The sequence below is a fragment of the Acanthaster planci genome, linkage group LG14 (genome assembly GCF_054643075.1).
Source record: "Acanthaster planci isolate LZ-2023a linkage group LG14, COTS_SCS, whole genome shotgun sequence".
Classification (NCBI taxonomy): domain Eukaryota; kingdom Metazoa; phylum Echinodermata; class Asteroidea; order Valvatida; family Acanthasteridae; genus Acanthaster; species Acanthaster planci.
In genome coordinates this window covers 15,072,308-15,090,331 of record NC_141790.1, presented here as the reverse complement: position 1 = coordinate 15,090,331, position 18,024 = coordinate 15,072,308, and the positions used below count along the sequence as shown (strand labels likewise).

At 41.7% G+C, this 18,024-nt stretch overlaps 2 protein-coding genes across 4 annotated transcripts; one reads left to right on the top strand and one right to left on the bottom strand.

Annotated features, from left to right (window-relative positions):
- The first annotated feature begins 305 nt into the window (after positions 1–305).
- Positions 306–15,879, top strand: LOC110977897 (uncharacterized). Of its 3 annotated transcripts, none has more exons than XM_022232427.2 (14): positions 306–422; positions 1,981–2,200; positions 2,595–2,700; positions 3,206–3,296; positions 3,779–3,918; positions 4,424–4,643; positions 5,275–5,460; positions 6,308–6,505; positions 6,998–7,093; positions 7,997–8,104; positions 8,458–8,574; positions 11,607–11,720; positions 12,108–12,206; positions 12,662–15,879. In XM_022232427.2, the coding sequence occupies exons 2-14, from the start codon at positions 2,014–2,016 to the stop codon at positions 12,917–12,919; spliced, it is 1,920 nt and encodes a 639-aa protein (XP_022088119.2). In that variant the 5' UTR covers positions 306–422; positions 1,981–2,013; the 3' UTR covers positions 12,920–15,879. The 3 variants fall into 3 exon arrangements, 2 of the variants coding, with proteins under 2 accessions (XP_022088119.2, XP_087001518.1); XM_087145392.1 differs by lacking the exon at positions 306–422 and adding an exon at positions 932–1,475; XR_015427613.1 differs by lacking the exons at positions 12,108–12,206; positions 12,662–15,879 and having other exon boundaries at positions 8,458–9,734; positions 11,607–11,682.
- commd2 (COMM domain containing 2) lies at positions 14,874–17,991 on the bottom strand. The gene is made up of 5 exons (XM_022232423.2): positions 17,823–17,991; positions 17,163–17,240; positions 16,795–16,877; positions 16,471–16,644; positions 14,874–16,123 (listed from the first exon to the last, which is right to left on the bottom strand). The coding sequence occupies exons 1-5, from the start codon at positions 17,887–17,889 to the stop codon at positions 15,923–15,925; spliced, it is 603 nt and encodes a 200-aa protein (XP_022088115.2). The 5' UTR covers positions 17,890–17,991; the 3' UTR covers positions 14,874–15,922.
- Positions 17,992–18,024: the final 33 nt, after the last annotated feature.

The following is an 18,024-nucleotide window of genomic DNA, read 5'->3' as shown; positions in this document are numbered from 1 at the left end:
GGCGATGGGCCTCATGTTCTTAAGGGCGATCATCTAAGTCTCTCTGGGTGCAGTCCACAAATGCAACGGCGAGAATTTCTCCTCGTAAGCGTGAAAAGTGTCCCCTCCGCAGTTTCTTTTGAAAAGGGGGGTTTTTTGGCCTCCAAAGTGGTAAGATGGCATGTCTTATCGTAAAAACTCCGTGGGATCATAAAATATTAATGAGCTCTCGCGTAGAAATACAACCATTTGGTGGAAAGCACCCTGAAGCCTCACTTTCACAAAACCGACACTTGGTGGCGGCTTCCTATAAAAACAAAGCAAAGCCGACGCAAGATCATGTAAATGACGCAAGGGCATGTAAATAAATTTACGTACTGCTGGTGACTGATCTCGGGAAATCCCAAATCGCCTGAAATTTACTTTCGAGATCCGATCTGCTGGTAAGATGCGTTGTGAATAAATCTCTTCATTTTTGGTTGATGGAAGTATTACAAAGTATTTGGCTATTTTATTCCGTTCATTGTTGCCTAAACAGTGCCACTGGTCGTCGATGATCAAGAAGCACTCCGTCATGTTCGTCACTAACTTCGTGCTGTTACGCCCCAACTATAGCATAAGTCCCAACTATCTATAGTTGGGACAGTCCCAACTGTAGTGCTGCAGTTGGGCTGGCCCAACTATTGTTGACCCATTTCTATGGGAAATGACTCCATGGTCTCAACATTATCCAAGTCAATGTGTCTCACACTTGTTAAAATTCATCTAAAATGTGGCACTTCATAAGCTTCATCTGTTCATTTAAATTTAGCCCTATGACATGACATTTGTAAACGATATGACTGGCACATACTGGGCACATTATGCACACAGGCGCTGCTGTAGTTGGGCCGGCCCAACTGTGGCACTCTAGTTGGGACGGGTCCAACTTTAGTTCGGACTGATGCTATAGTTGGGGCGCGCGTAACAGTGCCGTCATGATGACGCCGCCGTGACCGAGTGTTTTGTCGCACAAAATGTCATGGTTGAAGTGAACACATTGCTGTTTGGTGTCTGTAACTGATGACATCACTAGACATTCCACTTATTTATCTCTCTTTCTCCCCTCCTCCTCGTTTCTTCTTGGAATCAGCGATTTGTCTCATTTTACTGTGTTTCTTTTCCTGGAAAGATCGAGTTCCAATATATGGTTTGTGCCCCTGTGCACAAACCTATGGGACTTGTCTTTTCTCGGCTAAATTTCACTTTTTATGACATGTTGTCACTTGCTGATGGTTGTTGTGACATTTTAAGGGAAAAATAGTGTTGTCCGTGTATGGAACTCTTTCCCTTTCCCGTATTTTGATCTCACCACAGTTTCCTGATTGTACTTTCTCGCCCACGTCCTTTTACTCATAAAGTATTTCTTTCCAAGCTAAGCTGGAGTTGTCCCAATTCAGCACTAAACAAAGTTGGGGCAGTGCATAAAGTTGGGATGTGAAACCATCGTGACTGTGGTAAGTGTTGTGTCACACCAAAACCATGGTAACCCTGCCGTATTCTCTCCCTTTTTATCCACTTGTGGCATCATTTTCAGCCAAAAATCTAGACTTTGAAAATGAAATGACACAACCGCCACTTTTCATGACCAACTAGGATGGCATGGGACGCGACGCATACTGACTCTTGAGTGACCTTTGCACACGAAAGGTTGAAATTTGTATGACATCTTGAACCAACATTTCTCCTGAGAGGGGGAACAACGAGCCCCACCAGAGTTCAGGGGGCACTAAATGTGAACATTCTGTGAACGTCCACTTTATCAGTTATCAAGTTCTTCTGGTACTATGAGTTTTCACTTTTTTCCCAAATGAATTTTTATGATGGAAACAGTTTATTAGAGAACAATTTTGAGCTTTACACATTTTTATTGTCATCTTTGCATTCGAGAAATAAAGCAACTTCCAAGATTTAACACCCACGTGGAATTGTTTACCCTTTTCCTTTGCTTCTGGTTTGTAGTTCTATATTGGAGTTGCACCAGCGCTGATCATCATGGCTTCCGGCCTGTCACCAACCAGTCCCTATTCTCCTGTCGAACGTAGTGCCTGGAGCTTGTCAAACAACAGTGAGCCTTCCCAAGCCATTGACGATCGCGAATTGGCTACGGTTCGAAGCCAGCTGCAGAGATTTGTCAGCCAGCACGAGGACTCAAGCACTGATTACACGGAAGGTGCCACCAGTGAGTTCTGTAGGCTTAAGTCCAGCCGCCGTTGTACACCCAGTGTAATTGAATCCCTTGAATGATCAATCATGACTTGAACAGAGACTAAGGTGCTAAGGTTGACTTGGATCAAGCCTCACATTCATGTCGAGCAATCCAAATATATAAAATGTGGATATTGCATGGATTCTGCATTTATGAGGTTTGTTGACAAGTAAATCGTTAACAAGCGTTCAAGTGAACATAAATTGAAATAAAAAAGTCTACTGAATTTCAGCAAAATGAACGTCACCCGAAGTTGCAGAACTGTAATTCACCGGACAATTTGGGGAGTGTTAGTGGTTCATCATATTTGAATCCTTCAGAAAATTGACAGTATTGTTGATCATTTTCTGCATTTTAACTGGTCTAGGAATCACAAAGCTGCACTGGATCAACTCAAGTCAAAGGTCAAAGTGTCACAACTCTAGCTGCAAACTGAAGTTTACTTTGACACATAGGAAGCACCACTGTCGAAAGTAAGAATGAGAACGCCTCATTTCATTTTTTTTTAAATGTCCACTTCTAGCAAGGGGTGCGGTCAATTTCATATTGCCTACTTTGAGTGGGCGGACCAAGTTTGCAGAAATCGCCCTAGTTTGGTATCAAATTTAACGTAAAAAATATATATGTTGGGCAATATTTACTTATGCGCAATCACGATCAGTTGATCTTAGTGCATGATTTGTCAACAATTCCACCATCAGCCAATCAACTTTGCTTTCTACGTTGCGGTTGTGAAAGATTATTTTAAGAAAGGGAAACAAAGTTGAAGATTTCAGGCAAAATCAACCAACTGCACTGAGTATCAGACAATTGTGCAAATCGATCAATTTAGCACAACATATATTTACCCCATTACTGACCGCAGAGTACTGACCTGAAGAAACGTCATTGCCTCGTAGAAACACATTCTTTCTTGCCCGAAGCCATACACGGGGTAAAAAGTTCACCTCTTGGCCTTTTTTTTTTTTTTGTCTTTAGATGTGGTGAGGTGTTTTGCGCCAAGTGTCTACAGTTCCAGAGGAAATTATCTCCCACCGCCGAGTATGATCCAAACGGCAAGCTGTACATGGTGAGCCATGCACTCATTCTCAAGACGTCAAAGTAGCATTATTCCTGTGCATTGAACATGCCAAGCCAAGTTTGCACTCCACACGTCTGTAGGCGGAGCCACTTCAATAGTGAATGTATATATTAATCAAACGATAACACGACATGTAATTTGTTACATGTATATGCAACCATATGCGAGTTCTTTGTTCCAAGGTAACCGTTTTTTTTTTTGGCTAAGTGTTGTTTGCATGTTGTAATGAAAAGTGTAGAAATTACACCGTATTGTGTAAAAGCTGATATCATGTGGGTGTTGATTGAGTAAATTGCCTTTGATGATATCGCCAGGAATGTTACATGCAGTTTGAAATTATGAAAAAAGCATAAATTAAATGTATGTAAAGCAAGATTAGGTTTGCTGGATGGGACATTTTCCGGGTGAAAATCATTTACTGAGAAGGAAAATTCACCAGTGGGTGCTGTTTCCTTGATTTCATTTGCTAGGTTTGTTCGGACTGCTTTCATTCCGAGACGCAGGGCCGAGGGCAGGCTCGCATCTGGACGCAAACATTTGCCGAGATGCGCAGGGATTCCCTGACCGAGCGGGCCAAGTTCACCGACAACACCAACACCAAACCCACCAGGTATAAATCTGGAAAGTAGGTTTGAGTCAGCGCCATGTCCTGACATGAATCCCACAAAATGAGTCTTTGGAAGTAGTTGTTATTAGTAAGAGCAAACAGAACTCTCTGTTTTGATTTATTACTCAGTTTGGCATCCTGATGAAAATTGACATTATGTGAATGAAAAATGTAGAGTGTTCTTACAGATTGAGTCGATGCAAGATTCTTTCAAAGGCCTTCAACTGTAAAATGGAACTGGTGTCATTGACTCGTTTTTAGTTTGATCACAACTCTCCCTTTTGAAAGTGTGGAGATCTCTAGATATCAGATGTTCTGTTCATTCTTAAACTAAAATAAATAGGGCACACGATTCTGTGGTTTTTTCTAAAAATAATTAAAGTACAGTGAGTAATCCAAATTTGACTGGAATTTAAAATTTTTTATACAGTCTAATTTTCGAAATAGTCACTGTCTTATTTGCATGAGCGAGCACAATATCAAATTTTTTTTATTCATGTTACCTCAGATCTTATCTCCAGAAGGAATGCCAACGCATGGTGGACGGCTTCACCAAGAACCTTACCAGCATCACCCCGACTCAGAATGGAACGGCCTCGGCAAAGGTGGACACCAAAAAAGGGAGCAGACTCTTGAAGAAGCTGGGCTCCATCAAGACCCAGGTGGGCAAGGTCCCCGGCCTGGTGAAGCCCGGCTCGCCGGAGTGGCTCCGACCGGACGCTTGGGTGGTAAGTCTACCTTTTGGCAAATTAATTAAGGCCACCGAAGATGGGCTGTTTCACATGCAGGGTTCCCTTGGTCTAGAACAAAAAACTGGAAAATTTATCAAGGAAGTTTATTTGAATTTTTTTTTTCAATGATATCCTCGACCGTACAGTCACCAGGTCCCCAACTTTGCCACCTATTGTGAAGTCGAGTTGGTTTTCAAAATAAATGGCAAAATTAGGGACCTGGCAAATGTGCGGATACGGATGTTAGCCAAGGAAATATATGAATGTGACACAAGTCATCAAATAGTCATGGAATTCTGATAGGACTAACTTGTCATTTTGTACATGTATATTGGTAATTTAGCTTCAATTTTGATTTTTTTTCACCTGTTACAAACATTTTATGGAAAAGGTTTCAAAGTTTTCATCTGCATTTTGATGAACGAAGTCACAAAAACATTTTTCAGTTCATGGAAAGTCGACCCTTTTATCAAGCCAAATTGAAGGCTTTTTGCATTTCATTTGATTTCCTAAACACTTCTATCACCAACAGTCGTGTTACTTTCACAACCATTATGGATCAACCTTTTAGCCAGAAGTTCTCCCCTCCACAAGGGAAGCAGGGTAACATTCTCCTTCCTTTCCTCAGCCGGATGGCACCAACTGCCAGTTCTGCCGCACGGCCTTCACCTACAAGAAGCACAACTGCTACATCTGTGGCCGCCTGGTGTGTCTCACCTGCTCCCACAAGGATCTGCTCCTCTACGTGCCAGACAAGAGTGACCAGGAACGGGAAGGGAAGCATGCCAGGTGGGCTGTCATCAGAGTCATCGGGGTGAGTTGTACTTGGAGTCGGGATTGGTATCCTCCGATCAAGGCTTGTTTTTAGAGTCTTAAGGGGGAGGTGTATTTTAGGCTTTGAGTTGGGATTGGTATCCTCTGATCAAGGCTTGTTTTCAGAGTCTTAAGGGTGAGATGTACTTTGGGCCTTGAGTTGGGATCGGTAACCCCAATCAGGGCCAGTTTTCACAGTCTTGGAGTGAATTGTATTTCAGGGTTGGAGTTGGGATTGGTATCCCCCGATCAAGGCTTGCTTTCAGAGACTTAAGGGTGAGATGTACTTCAGGCTTTGAGTTGGGATTACCATCCTCTGATCAAGGCTTGTTTTCAGATTCCTAAGGGGGAGATGTATTTTGGGCTTTGAGTTGGGATTGGTATCCCCCAATCAAGGCTTGCTTTCAGAGTCTTAAGGGTAAGTTGTACTTAAGCAGTTAAGTTTGGATTGGTATCTCCCAATCAAGGCCTGTTTTCAGAGTTTTGGGGTTGATTCGTACTTCAAGGACTGTTTTTCCCCGAGCTTAGGGTGACCCCCCTCCCACCATCTGAACAGTATACACAAGTTGGAAAGGGCACTGCACAGTGAAACTATTTGCATGCGGGATAAATCCGTTGCCCAAGCTGGGAGTGATGCATTGTGGGTAGCTATACATAATCTGGAGATTACACACCCTGGATACATTCATTATGAATGGAAATTTGAATCATGGAAAGTTTGGAAATCTTAGTAATAATCAATGGAGGTGAATTGGAATGTTTTCCTGAGCATAAATATCTCGGAGTATTTCTAAGCCACCTTGAAACCAAAGATGCAGATCTTGTTTCTCATTTTTTGCCGTCAAAAGAGTCCCGAGATTGAGCCGGACAAGAGGCTGTACGTGCGCACCTGCAAAATGTGCCTGATGGAGCTGACAGAGCTGCAGGTGGACAACTACCAGGCATCCACAAGAGGAGAAGACAGTAAGGACTGCGTAACCAAGATGATGGAGATCCACGAAAACATCACCACATTCCAGGTCAAGATTGACGAAATGCTCCCAAAGGTAAGTTCTCAAGACGTCGCGTGCAGTGTCACGTCCCTGTTCGAAGTGGAAATGTATTCTTTGAAACAATCCTGAATCCTCCAACACTTTATAGAGCTGGAAGTTTGTGGGTTGAAAAGTCTATGTAAGTATACTAAAGTATAGTAGTGAATTGAAAAAAATTGGATGGGTTCTTTCAGGATTTTTTCTGGATTCGAGGATTTTTAGCTCCTAAATTTTGGATTTGGAGAGGTTTCATTTTGGGGGTTTTTGCAAAAACCCAAGCGTGCATTATTTACATACCTGTAATTTCAGCCCTCGGGGAGAGAACTTAATCCTTTTTTAATTGCTGCAAATGAAACCTGGGAATGTCACAGATGCAACTTGTTTTTGCTACAACCCCGCTGGATTGGGTTGTAGATATATTTTCATTTTTCCCTCAGTTCAACCCTTACACTTCATTTGATTGACTTGCCACGACTTACCGCGGTGCACTTTTCATTTGCCGTGCAGTACAAGCAACTGATTGATTCCCTGGAGATAGCGGCTGAGAGCCCGAAGTCCCTACCGCCTTCCAGGAACAACATGCAGGTCCTTGCTAAAAACCAGGTAGCAATCAACGCTTCCCAAGTCTGTCGCGGATTTTACATTGCATACTGAGCCATGGTTTTCTTGCTGCGCAGGGCCTAGCTCCAGTGCAAGCAAACTAGTGTGGGGAGTTTTGCCATATCTCAGCTCAGTCTCTGTCAGTTAACAACATTTACTGCTGCAGCCAACTGAAAATTCTCTAAGCCTCGGTCTCACACGACGGACAACTGGAGGAAAAATTCCATACTCGTTGGTCACTTTTTTGACTATTTAAAAATTCCAATGACAATATTTTGGTAGGTTGGAGACAGGATTGAAAGAAGGGGCCTCTTCCCCTTTCATGTGAAAAAAAAATCCAAACACTTTTCCTTGATAGTGTGGGGATACTGTTCTTCTCAACATGGCGACCATGGTGGCCTCCAACCTCTAGTTGATCATGTAAAACAATGCTTAAAATCATCCCAAATTTATCACCAAAGACAGAATGTTCAACTTCCTTACAATATCAAATGATTTGCAGGCGAGTGTTTTGTACAATAACCTGTAAACAAATAAAATATAGTTCTAGAAAAGTGGTCAACGGGTATGGAATTTTTCCGCAAGTGGATGTTTTATAGTAGCCTTGCTGAGCTTAATAGTCTCCTGCTCGGCATGCTAACTTCATGATATCATTGTTTGATGAACTCTTGATTCGATGTTGTTTGGGGAATAGTTTTTGTGTTTCACTGAATTTTACCTTTAAAACTAAGAGCAGGCCTTTGATTCCATTACAGATTATCAAAATAGGTTATCATTTGGAAGCTTTAATGAAGGTTTTTCTCAATTTTAGCAATCTGTACTGTGCTGATTGATTTCACCCAGAGGACTGGGAACAAGTCTATCTGTGCAGACATCGTCACCAGCTTTTTTTCCCCCCCTGTGTAGGGTGATCTGGCCGATCACTTCACTGCGTTCGTCGTGGCTGTGAGTCGCCTCAAGCAGTTGAAGCCCAGAACTCAGACTCAGCTCAAACTCGTCAAGTTGCTCATGAGGGTATGTCATCAGACCATTGCTTCAAACTTTCCTCAATCCTTTAATAAAACGAAATTTGGTAGCCAGGAGCAAATGGAAGTCAAAGGACAACAGAAGTATTTACTTAATTTTTTTTAAATTGACAGAGCGGTCGAGAGGTTGGAGGCAACACATTCAAAGATCAAATGTCGCAGTGAATCGAGATTTAGCACTGTCATGCGACAACAGCAAAACTTTTCAAGGAAGGAGACGAAAAATTATATGCGCATGATTAATATTGCTTTAATGACCTCTCCTGTGTAAACCTCTCACTTCCAAACAATCATCAGTAATTCATTTTAATGAATTTTCTTGATTACCTATCTTTATTGTAGTCCAAGTTTTCTTACTACAATGACAGCATGTACAACTTCCGTCAGCTGAAGAAACGCCTAGAGCAGATCTCACCCCCAGAAGTCTTAGAATCCATTCAGTCCATCGTGGACTCACAGGTGACTAGATGCAAACCCACACAGACACCCAGACGGACAAGGGGACGGAGACCCCGAGAGGGGTACGACTATGTGGATTATGACCAACCGCAAAGTGAAACCTTGGGGGACGAATACGAAAGCGGTGGACGGACACCCACAGACTACCCAGAAGAGATGGGGGTGGGGGGAGATGTCAGTGAGAGTGATGCTGATGGAAACGGGTTCATTGTTGTTGAGCAGGTGAACAGTCAGACCCCAGAACAGACGGTTGGAGAGGGTAGTGAGACAGGGTTTCCCCTGGGGTACTGATATGTGTGAGGTGGTCAAACAAATTGCCAAAATTCTAATGCCTAAAACAAAAGCAAGCGTTTTCAAAAAGGCCTAAAATATATTTTGTATTTATTTCAGTTCATGTAATAAATCAATCTTGTATTCTTTGTCCCTCTTTACCATTTGGAATGATTGAAAACTGATCTATTTCAAAAGATCGAAGTTATTTTGCTCTCACCTTCCATCTTTGTCTACTTTGAGTGGGAAGTGGTAAAATTCAACAGAAAAGTCTGGTCACTTCAATCAGTGGGGTGGGCCACCTCACACTCGAATGGGCAGGGGAAACCCAGTAGTCAGAGCAAAATCAGTGACTAGGGATTTCCATTTGGTTGCTTGGTCGGCATCTTTACAAGCAAGGATGATAGCATAAGGATGAACTAGTGCCCTTGAACAACGCTCTCGACAGATTTAGGAACCACCAATCTAGAGCTGAATAGCTCAGTTGGTAGAGCACTGGCACAGTGTCCTGGAGGTTGCTGGTTCAGATCCCAGTTGAGTCGTTTTCTTTATTCAACTCTTTTAATTCATATACTTTCCACTGCAATTAGGCCCATTTGTAGATCAGTTCAAGTCGGTACGACAATTATTTTGATGCGTACATTGCTGGTGTAGAAGAGTTGTTGGCTTGAGGTTTTCCTGGCTTTAAGTGCCTTTATGCTCGTTTTTTTGGGGGGGGTTGATTGTTCTCTCCGTTTTGGCTTGACATCTGTGCCGCGCCTCGGTGTATTCAGAAACTGGGCTTAATGTTACTTTTTAACATGCATCTGTTGTTTCCGATTCTAGGTATTAGCGTAAGATACAGTATTCAAGATGTTATTCTTCAGGGAGTCAGTTTTTCCTTTTTCTGTGTGAGCAATTTTTTGGTTTTTATTTTTAAAAAGCTAGCAATTTTTTTTATGCCTGCAGCTGTCAATCTGATTGAAAGTGCCACTTGTTTTTAAAAATTGTTTTGCAGAAAAAAAGCTAGTAATTTTTCTGTGGCTGCAATTTCCAACCTGATTTAAAGTTCTGCCTGCTTTTTAACATTATGTTGCAGTTTTGTAGAAACTTTATCATTTACTTTGAAAGCGTTTTGGGGGTTTTCTCCCAAAGATTTTGAGACATGGGCTACCGTTTCAGAAATCTACATACATGTATTATATAATTTGTCATGTTACCTTTGTGCTGGCTACCATTAAACAAGCATATTGACAAGTTGGAAGTAAAATGTTGGTCAAAGTACCAAATGAATTTTAATGTACGACCATCAAGGCAGGATGCTCTCTCAATCTTCAAACACACCAGTGCCATTTTTAGATTTGCTTTGTAGTTTGCTCCATAGCGTAAGATTTCGATGAAAATTCTCATCCGGTTGTGGCATGCTGATTTGCATTTTAGTGTCACAGGTTCACCTTTCATTTTGGGATACAACACATGTCCAAACGTTGGGGGTAGGCGTCTGTGTTGCTGTTGCTGTCAGTGACATTTTTGTTGTCATTTGTGACCATTGACGGTGACGCGGTACTAACTTTGACGTTGAGTTTGCATGCAGGGTGCCACACACATCATAGATTGCTTCATTTGGTTATTCTGTTTATTGGATACTTCGTGCATCATTTCTGTTGGGTGATGTTCGTTTCAGTCGGGAGCCACATTTCACAGATTATCTGAGCAAAAAAAATGAGCTTACCAGAATTTTTGTGCTTAGAATTTGCCGCCAAGAAACAAAGCTGATACGTGTAGCCAGAGGGATGAGTACTCACCTTCCATACCTAGTGTGGACTTGTGATCAAAAGATGTCCACATGGTGCAGGAAGGGAAGACGTTCTGTGGACTTAAACATGTCCACAGGAGGATTCCTCTTCTCTGAAAAAGAAGATTAGAGGCATTTTGGAGTTAGGGTCATCCGTCATAAAAGAGGAACAGTCGAGGAAACCTTGTACAAAAACCCAGTTGAAAATTGTGTTCCCAGTTCAAGAAAAATGGAAAAAAACAAAGGAATGTCCACATTAGGCATGTAAAGTAAGTACAGGCATGCGTGTACCTCCGGGACGTCCTTTAGTAGCCAATTTTGGACACCTTGTCAATGTTTTGTTACAGAAATGCCCAAGTTGCGAAGGCTGGCTATAAACCCTGGTACTTTTCTTTCTGGTTTGCCAGCCGCTGTTGTTCAACAACTCTGTGTGCTGTTTCTCGGCAAAAATTACTCGCTGAGCAAAAATCGGCCATTAGTAGTACTCATCAAATAAAGTAGAAGTAGAAAGTAGAAATAACTAATTATACACTCACCTGACAAAATATGGAGGGCCTGACGTTTTGATCCTGGCAGAATCTTTCTCAAAGGCGAAAAGAAAGATTCTGCTGGGATTGAAACGTCATGTTTTGTGATTTGTATTTTAGGTCACTGTAGTCGGCAAGCAGTTTCGTATAACATCTCTCTGGTGTACACTCACATGTATAGTAACCTGCTCCTGCTCAGGCCCATTTCTGCCCTTGTGCAATTTTCGGGACTAAGTTACTTCATGAAATTGGCAGGTTGTGGTGGCAGTGAAGAAAAATAAACAGACAGTGGTACTGTATATATGTCCTCAATTTCAACAGTATTTCCCTTTGTTATTTTCTTGCATGTTTCTGCACTGTTGTTCCGTCGGTCATCTTTTTGCCGGACCGTTTGCATCTCACGGGGTGTATATGTGCACTGCACGGATTTGCTGGGTGGCGGGTGCACGTTGCTCACTCAGGCAATCAACTCAACGTGTCTCTCCATCGGTCAGTTGTCCTACGAGTCACTCCACATTTGTCTTACTTACGAGCTTAGTGAAGAACTACCCGCCATCTTCAAAGATACATACGAGGTAAGGTGTTGGCACTATGGTGATTTGTTTCAAAGCACAAAATGACAACGTGAAGTCATGGCCACCACTGCATAGGCCTTCAGGACCAATAAACTGGAGGGATTTTGACCTAATTCTGTCGAGAATATAAAATTTTCATTCTTGAAACTAGCAGTTCTGCTCATGGCAGAGCCACCCTTAAGTTTAGTGGCCATGTGCATCAGTGGCAAGCTTTTGTAGATTTGCCCTCTCTAGGTTCAGGTTCACTTTATTTTCAACATTAGGGTGAAGGGGAGTCCCTAAAAAGCAGTGCTTGTCGAATAGGGACCCCCACTTAGACAAACTACGCATACTTTTTTCCCCGGCAGAATCGGTTGACGTCTACCCGTCTTTTTTTTTAACGTTCAGGTCTGTCTGGCTGACTTGCAGAAGATTATCCAGGAGCAGGGACAGAACTGGGAGCAGCACAAGAAAGACATCACCAAATTCATTAAAGTGCAGCTCACGGTGAGGAATATTCATGAGCTGTGACTCTACTATGTCATGGATATAGAGTACAGAACAGAATGAATATTCACCAGCTGTGCTGGCACTCTGTCATAGATATGGAGTACAGTGCAGAATGAATATTCATGTGGTGTGACTCAACTCTATGCAGTGCAACACAAAATGAATATTTATGAGCTGTGGCTCCACACTGTCAATGATATGGAGCACAGCAGATTCGAGTATTCAGGTGGATAGGCATTTGAGAGTTTAATACCCCGTCAGCAGGGGCTGTTCACGGATTCACATGAACTGAACATGTTTAAGCTGGCATTCCATTTGGTGCTCTTTATCCCAAACAATTTTACCTATATATAATAATAAGATGAATATAATACAGAATTGGCTTATTACTGAAAAAGTAGCCGATCATCAAAGCACCAAACTCGTAAACTTTTTAAAACTCTTCCACTCAGGGAGATGAGGAAGCCCGCATGGCTCCCAGCCTGTGCCTGACGCCGTCCCCCCGCTACGTGCGGCTCTACGGCACCTGCTACGTGGATGAGTACCTCTTCAGCCGCTGCGAGGAGATGGCGGGCAAGATCCTAATGCAGCTGCAGAGCAGATGCGCCTACCGCAAGTTCCCCAGGAGCAAGGAGTCCCTGGCCTGGCTGCGGCAGAGCATCAAAGATCTCCACGCCGTGACCAGGAAGAACATGGAGTTGGACCAGTGAATGAGGAGACATGTAGGGCATTCTTGTAGGTCAACTGTACCGCCGAGAGAGATCCCTGGGACAAAATAGGGAGGGGGGGTCGACAGACTCTTCATGCTAACTTCTGCAGTGGTTCGGATGTTCTCTGCTTCACACGGAATTCTTCGGTGACTACGGCAATGTGTAACCACAGTGGCAGGACAAGGTTGCTTCTCTTCACTATTTGACTTGAAATTATGCATGAGTCTATGATTGTTGCCGAGCCACTGCCCCATAGGGTCTTGTGTAATCTCAAGCCACAGCCAAGCAATTTAGATACCGCCTTAAGTTGTCAGTGGATTCGTCCCTCAACTTTCAGAAAAAGATCCCTCCTGAGCCATGAATCACAAAGGAGAGATAGTAGTCTCAGATTAAGCAGAGGTCGAGCCACCACAAAAAGAAGTACATATATTCAGGGCCATTTGGATTTCAAAGTTTCAGTAAATACCAAAACAGTTTATCAGAAGTGATCATTCCAAAAGTCTTCATGCCATAGTCATTATTGCTTGCATCCAGCCTTGTATATGCTGCTCTTGGCCTACAGATGACAGTCTGAACCCAAACCCACAAAACAGGACTTTGTGTGTGTAACAAGTTTTATATTTATTTTTGAAATTGAGCCTGGGGGTAAAAGGTCACGCAGCGAGCTTCCGGAACCCTCGCGCGGTCCTCCTCTGGGGATTTTACGTTGGGCCATCCTATCGCGTGCGATAATTTTTTGAAGAACAATTCCGAACTGAAACCACCCCATGAAACACTCCTGTTGGAATTTTACCTTTGTCTTCCTCAAGTAATATTTAGGGAAAAGTTACATTAAGATATGTAAAAAACAAATTTTCTTAACCTTTCACTTCCGGTGATATCGTACCTAGGTCTTCATGTTCATGCACGTTTGTTTTCACTGCCCTTGCTTACGTGAAAGCGAGATTGTACAACGTCGCAAAGATTTACCTACTTGCAGTTGATGGGTTCTAGATTCCGTTGAGTTGACATCACGCAGTTGTAGTCAGCAAAGGTATAATAAAAGATTAGAATCTTTCGTAATTGAAGTAGAATATTGCTTTAAGTTTACTACTTATAAATTATAAGAGTGTGTAAAATATTTTGATCTGTTTATTTCGGTTTTTACCGACGGACTACCATAAAATCTCAAACCATAAATGTTCATCTGAGTACGAGACTGCCTCATTACACTGTTCATGTATTTTAGATTTTCGGAAGTGATGGGTCAATGTTTGGCAGGATATTTTAGGTCAGGTGATTTTCAGTTTCTCTAAATTGATATACTACCAAATATTTTCCAAAGCCCCTTTTCCGAGTTGGATTTCTTAAGAAGTAACTGAATGAAAAAATATTCCAAATTCTAAAATCTTTGCGCGTTATTTTTCCTATCCAAGGGTTCCGGAAGTGCGTCCATCAGGGGTCAACTTTCAGGCTCTATAGCAGTTGTAGCTTTTCTGGTTGCAGGTGATGCTATTGTTTATCTCAAGTGCTTCACAGTTACTTTTTCCAATTATGTATGGGCATTTTTATCATTGGTAATAGCTCATAACTTGTTAGCAACATCGGTACTTAACCATTGTTAGATTTTTATCAATTTAGAATATGTATGTATTGCAGCTGCATGCATCATTAGGACTTGCGTTTGAATGATATAGATCAGAAGTTAGTATTACTCCAAGTAAGACTTGGATGTGCAGTTCAAGATGTTATAGATCATTAATATTCATAATGTGAAGTAGCAATGCAACTTATGTCTGCACAGTTCGACAAAAAAGTCTTTAAATTAGCACATATATGCAAAAGTCCAGGTTCCTTATTTGCTTAAAAGCTAATATGTCAGATATGAAATCAATGATTATTTTTATAGCAGTTAGTATAAAGGTGAAATTGTGAAGTTCAGTGATTCAATGACTACAAGTCAAGCACAAAGTACTTGCAGTGTTTGTACTTTCAACTTTATTTTTGCCGATTTACATCAATATTTTACAAGGAATGATTTTGATACAATTTATTTGACATCAGAAGATCAGTTACCAGTAATCAAGTGACAAATAGAAAAAAAATTGATCTATATTGTCATATGTACTTACAGTTTTTAGATATTGGGTAGACGGCTTACTTTATTGCCTGAAGTGGCGATGCAAAAATCATATAGTTTGAAGTAACTGAAGAAAATTTGGTGAGCGGAGTTTAAGAAGTAAAGCAACTGACTTTCGGCCATTTCAAAAAAATTGCCAGGGACTAGACAAGAAACTGGTTTTGACCAATCTAATATGAAGCTATCTCTGTACATCCAAGAGGCCCCCATGAATGGTGGGAGCATTCTGCCAACTATTGTACAAACCCCTCCCCCCAAAGGTCTGCACAGTACGATTTCTAGACACTGGCCAGTGAGATACACCGACACACTCCTTCCCATTCATTACCTATGATTAAACTTCTCTTCATTTGAAGCAAGATATGGGACGGAGAGAACCCCCCCCCCACCTTTGTATTGGTCATTGTTTGATCGGAATCTCAGGAATTCTTTACAGACTTCTAGGGGGGGTGCGTTAGGTAAAAATAGTCTAGAGTGTGTATAGGGATTGGATAGGTAAGGGGGTACCCCTCTGCCCCACATCTTGCCTGGTATACTTCTCTTGGGCATTTTTCTGACAGGCATGGAGGACCAGTTAAGACGTTTAAGATCATAAAAGACAAAAAAAACTTCAACAGTGTTACAGGGTGCAGAGAATGCAAAGCAAACCAAGTTGAAATTTCATACAAAATTTCTGATTTCCAGTTTTTCTCTCAAGATTTTCTGAACTGCCTTCATTCTCCTTTGTCTTCTCGGAGTCTTCAGTGTACTTACTGTAATACTGTAAGTTAGTCATGGTGAAGGACCAATCGCCATCATTACCACGAAAAAAAATAAAATTTCGTATCCAAATCAGCAGGAATCCGAAAATTCATTCGAAGTAATTACTGTTAAGATCTGGTGTCTCATTTATTAATGTTTCTCATTATTCGACGGCAGTGCTGGCTCTTGACCTCGGCGAGGGCGCTCTCTAAACACTGCGTCATGTGCAACAGGTTGGAGGGGTCGGTTTCTAGGAGTTGCGTGGTCTTGCTCCCAGACTCCTCTGTGTGTAACTTCAGCAGCAGGGAGGGATGAGTTTGGTGGTGGAGTGAGCGACTGGCAAGCTATGCAGGATGAAAATCAGAAACTTTGTCAACTGCACAAAAACAGTTTCAGGATTTCGCATACGCATTTAAAAATGTCATGAAGTGAAATTTCACAGCACTCGTTCTGCTTCTGAGATGAACCACCATGTCAAAGTGGATGGTTTGATGCCTTGGTTAAGGAAATGTTACTGTGATTTCTAATGTTACAAAAGTAGCAAACTTCCTAAGGATATTCAAAACAGACTGGTGCTCATACAGCAATACTCCACCCCCACAGTACTACTATCAAAATCAAAAAGGAACAAGACAAACTTTTTTGCTGTGTGATTGGTCCTTTCAATTTAAAAAAAACCCCATGAACTTACCTCAATGTCAAGACGCCATTCTAGATTATGGTAATGAGGCAGGTCCATGGCCATTTCTGATTGGATGGTTCGGATCTCTTTGCGGTTATCCAGGTACAGTCGCAGCAGTTCCTGCTTGAGTTCCTCGGAGAACCCCAGGGTCAAGATGGAGTCCTGAAAGTCAATCTCCGTCACCTTGGAAACAAGCACGTGACCCAACATCAAATACAGCCATGCGGGTAAACTTTCAATTTCTCCTCTTGCAATTAATGATGGGGTAATTCTGAATTCAGTTCTATTTATCAGGAGATGAAAATCCCAAAGGAATTTTAGTCAGAGACTCACCATAAGCTTGGCACTTTCAGAGAGAAGATACATCAGTCCCTCCACACCATGTTGAACTGTTTCTGCATCAACCTTCAGTTTCTCTGAATATGAATACGGAGTTTCCAGACTGATACCAACACCAACATGACCAGGTGAAAAGTTACAAAATGGCCAAAAATGTGCACCTCTGATGGTGCTGGGGTGATTAGGGACCGTTTAATAATAAATTTCAGCAACACATTAAAATGCAGCACAAATTCTCTGAAGGTTTGAGAGATGATGCTTCAAGGCAAAGTGAGCATTTTAATGTGCAGTTTGATACTCCAGAATATAATTGTAATTTCAAATGGAATTGGACACAGTTGATACAGCAATAAAGAACTTACGTGCAGCAACCAGGTACATCTTGTGGTTGATCCCTTTCCGGATGAACTCCATGGCAATCCGACAAAACTCCTGAACAACTACAGCAAATCAGAAATCATGTCTTTACTTTGCTGATCCAGTCCAACTTTCATTCCTCGTTATTAAAAGAATGTACTCTTATATGGCTGAGACAGAGTGTACTCGGCACAATAAACTTAACTTTAACAAACTAAGGGATGATTGATCGATCAGCACAATTGGTCAAACACCATGATAACACTGCATGATTCAACAGTTTTTTTGTTCAGTTGATGTTCCATCTCTAGGTGATCACCTTCTCTATTTCAGGGTTGTAATAGAATGGTTGACAAAGGGAAAAAAAGTCCAAGATGAAGATGTCCAACAGGATTGACCGAAAATGACCGAACAGAATGATCAACCATGTCAACTGTTCACGCAGAAGACTGTCCAATCGCACCCAAATAAAGTTCTAAACTGGTGTTAGTAGGGTTTTTCTCAATTTGCCATAATTTAATCGCTCTGTCTGTAGGTCTTGCCAACCCAGTGCAGTGGTTCGCTCACTCCCACAAATCACCAGGCTAATCATCTTCAAACATGCAGTGACATGTCAAAACACAGCGCCCTCTAATTTCTATTATCAGTAATATCAACAACCCTACCTTCGACATTCACCGAAACCAGAAAGTTAAGGTGTTCCTTATGTTCATCTTCCAGTACAAGCAACATCTTTAGGTTGCTGTAGCTAGAAAACTAAGAATTTACTCAGCTTTAATAAGTCCTACTGTACCAGTTCGAATACATTTGTACACAAAATATAGCAATAATCTGATACCAAAACATTCCCGTCTCTTTTGCACACTT

What these genes read in the sequence shown, in the direction of transcription:
- LOC110977897 (XM_022232427.2), top strand. Translation starts at nt 2,014, where the DNA reads ATGGCTTCCGGCCTGTCACCAACCAGTCCCTATTCTCCTGTCGAACGT. An exon ending in TCCGACCGGACGCTTGGGTG is followed by an intron (nt 4,644 to 5,274) that starts GTAAGTCTACCT and finishes TCCTTTCCTCAG; the next exon opens with CCGGATGGCACCAACTGCCA. An exon ending in AGGTCCTTGCTAAAAACCAG is followed by an intron (nt 7,094 to 7,996) that starts GTAGCAATCAAC and finishes CCCCCTGTGTAG; the next exon opens with GGTGATCTGGCCGATCACTT.
- commd2 (XM_022232423.2), bottom strand. Translation starts at nt 17,889, where the DNA reads ATGTTGCTTGTACTGGAAGATGAACATAAGGAACACCTTAACTTTCTG. An exon ending in GGTTTCGGTGAATGTCGAAG is followed by an intron (nt 17,241 to 17,822) that starts GTAGGGTTGTTG and finishes GATTTGCTGTAG; the next exon opens with TTGTTCAGGAGTTTTGTCGG. An exon ending in AATGGCGTCTTGACATTGAG is followed by an intron (nt 16,124 to 16,470) that starts GTAAGTTCATGG and finishes CATCCTGCATAG; the next exon opens with CTTGCCAGTCGCTCACTCCA.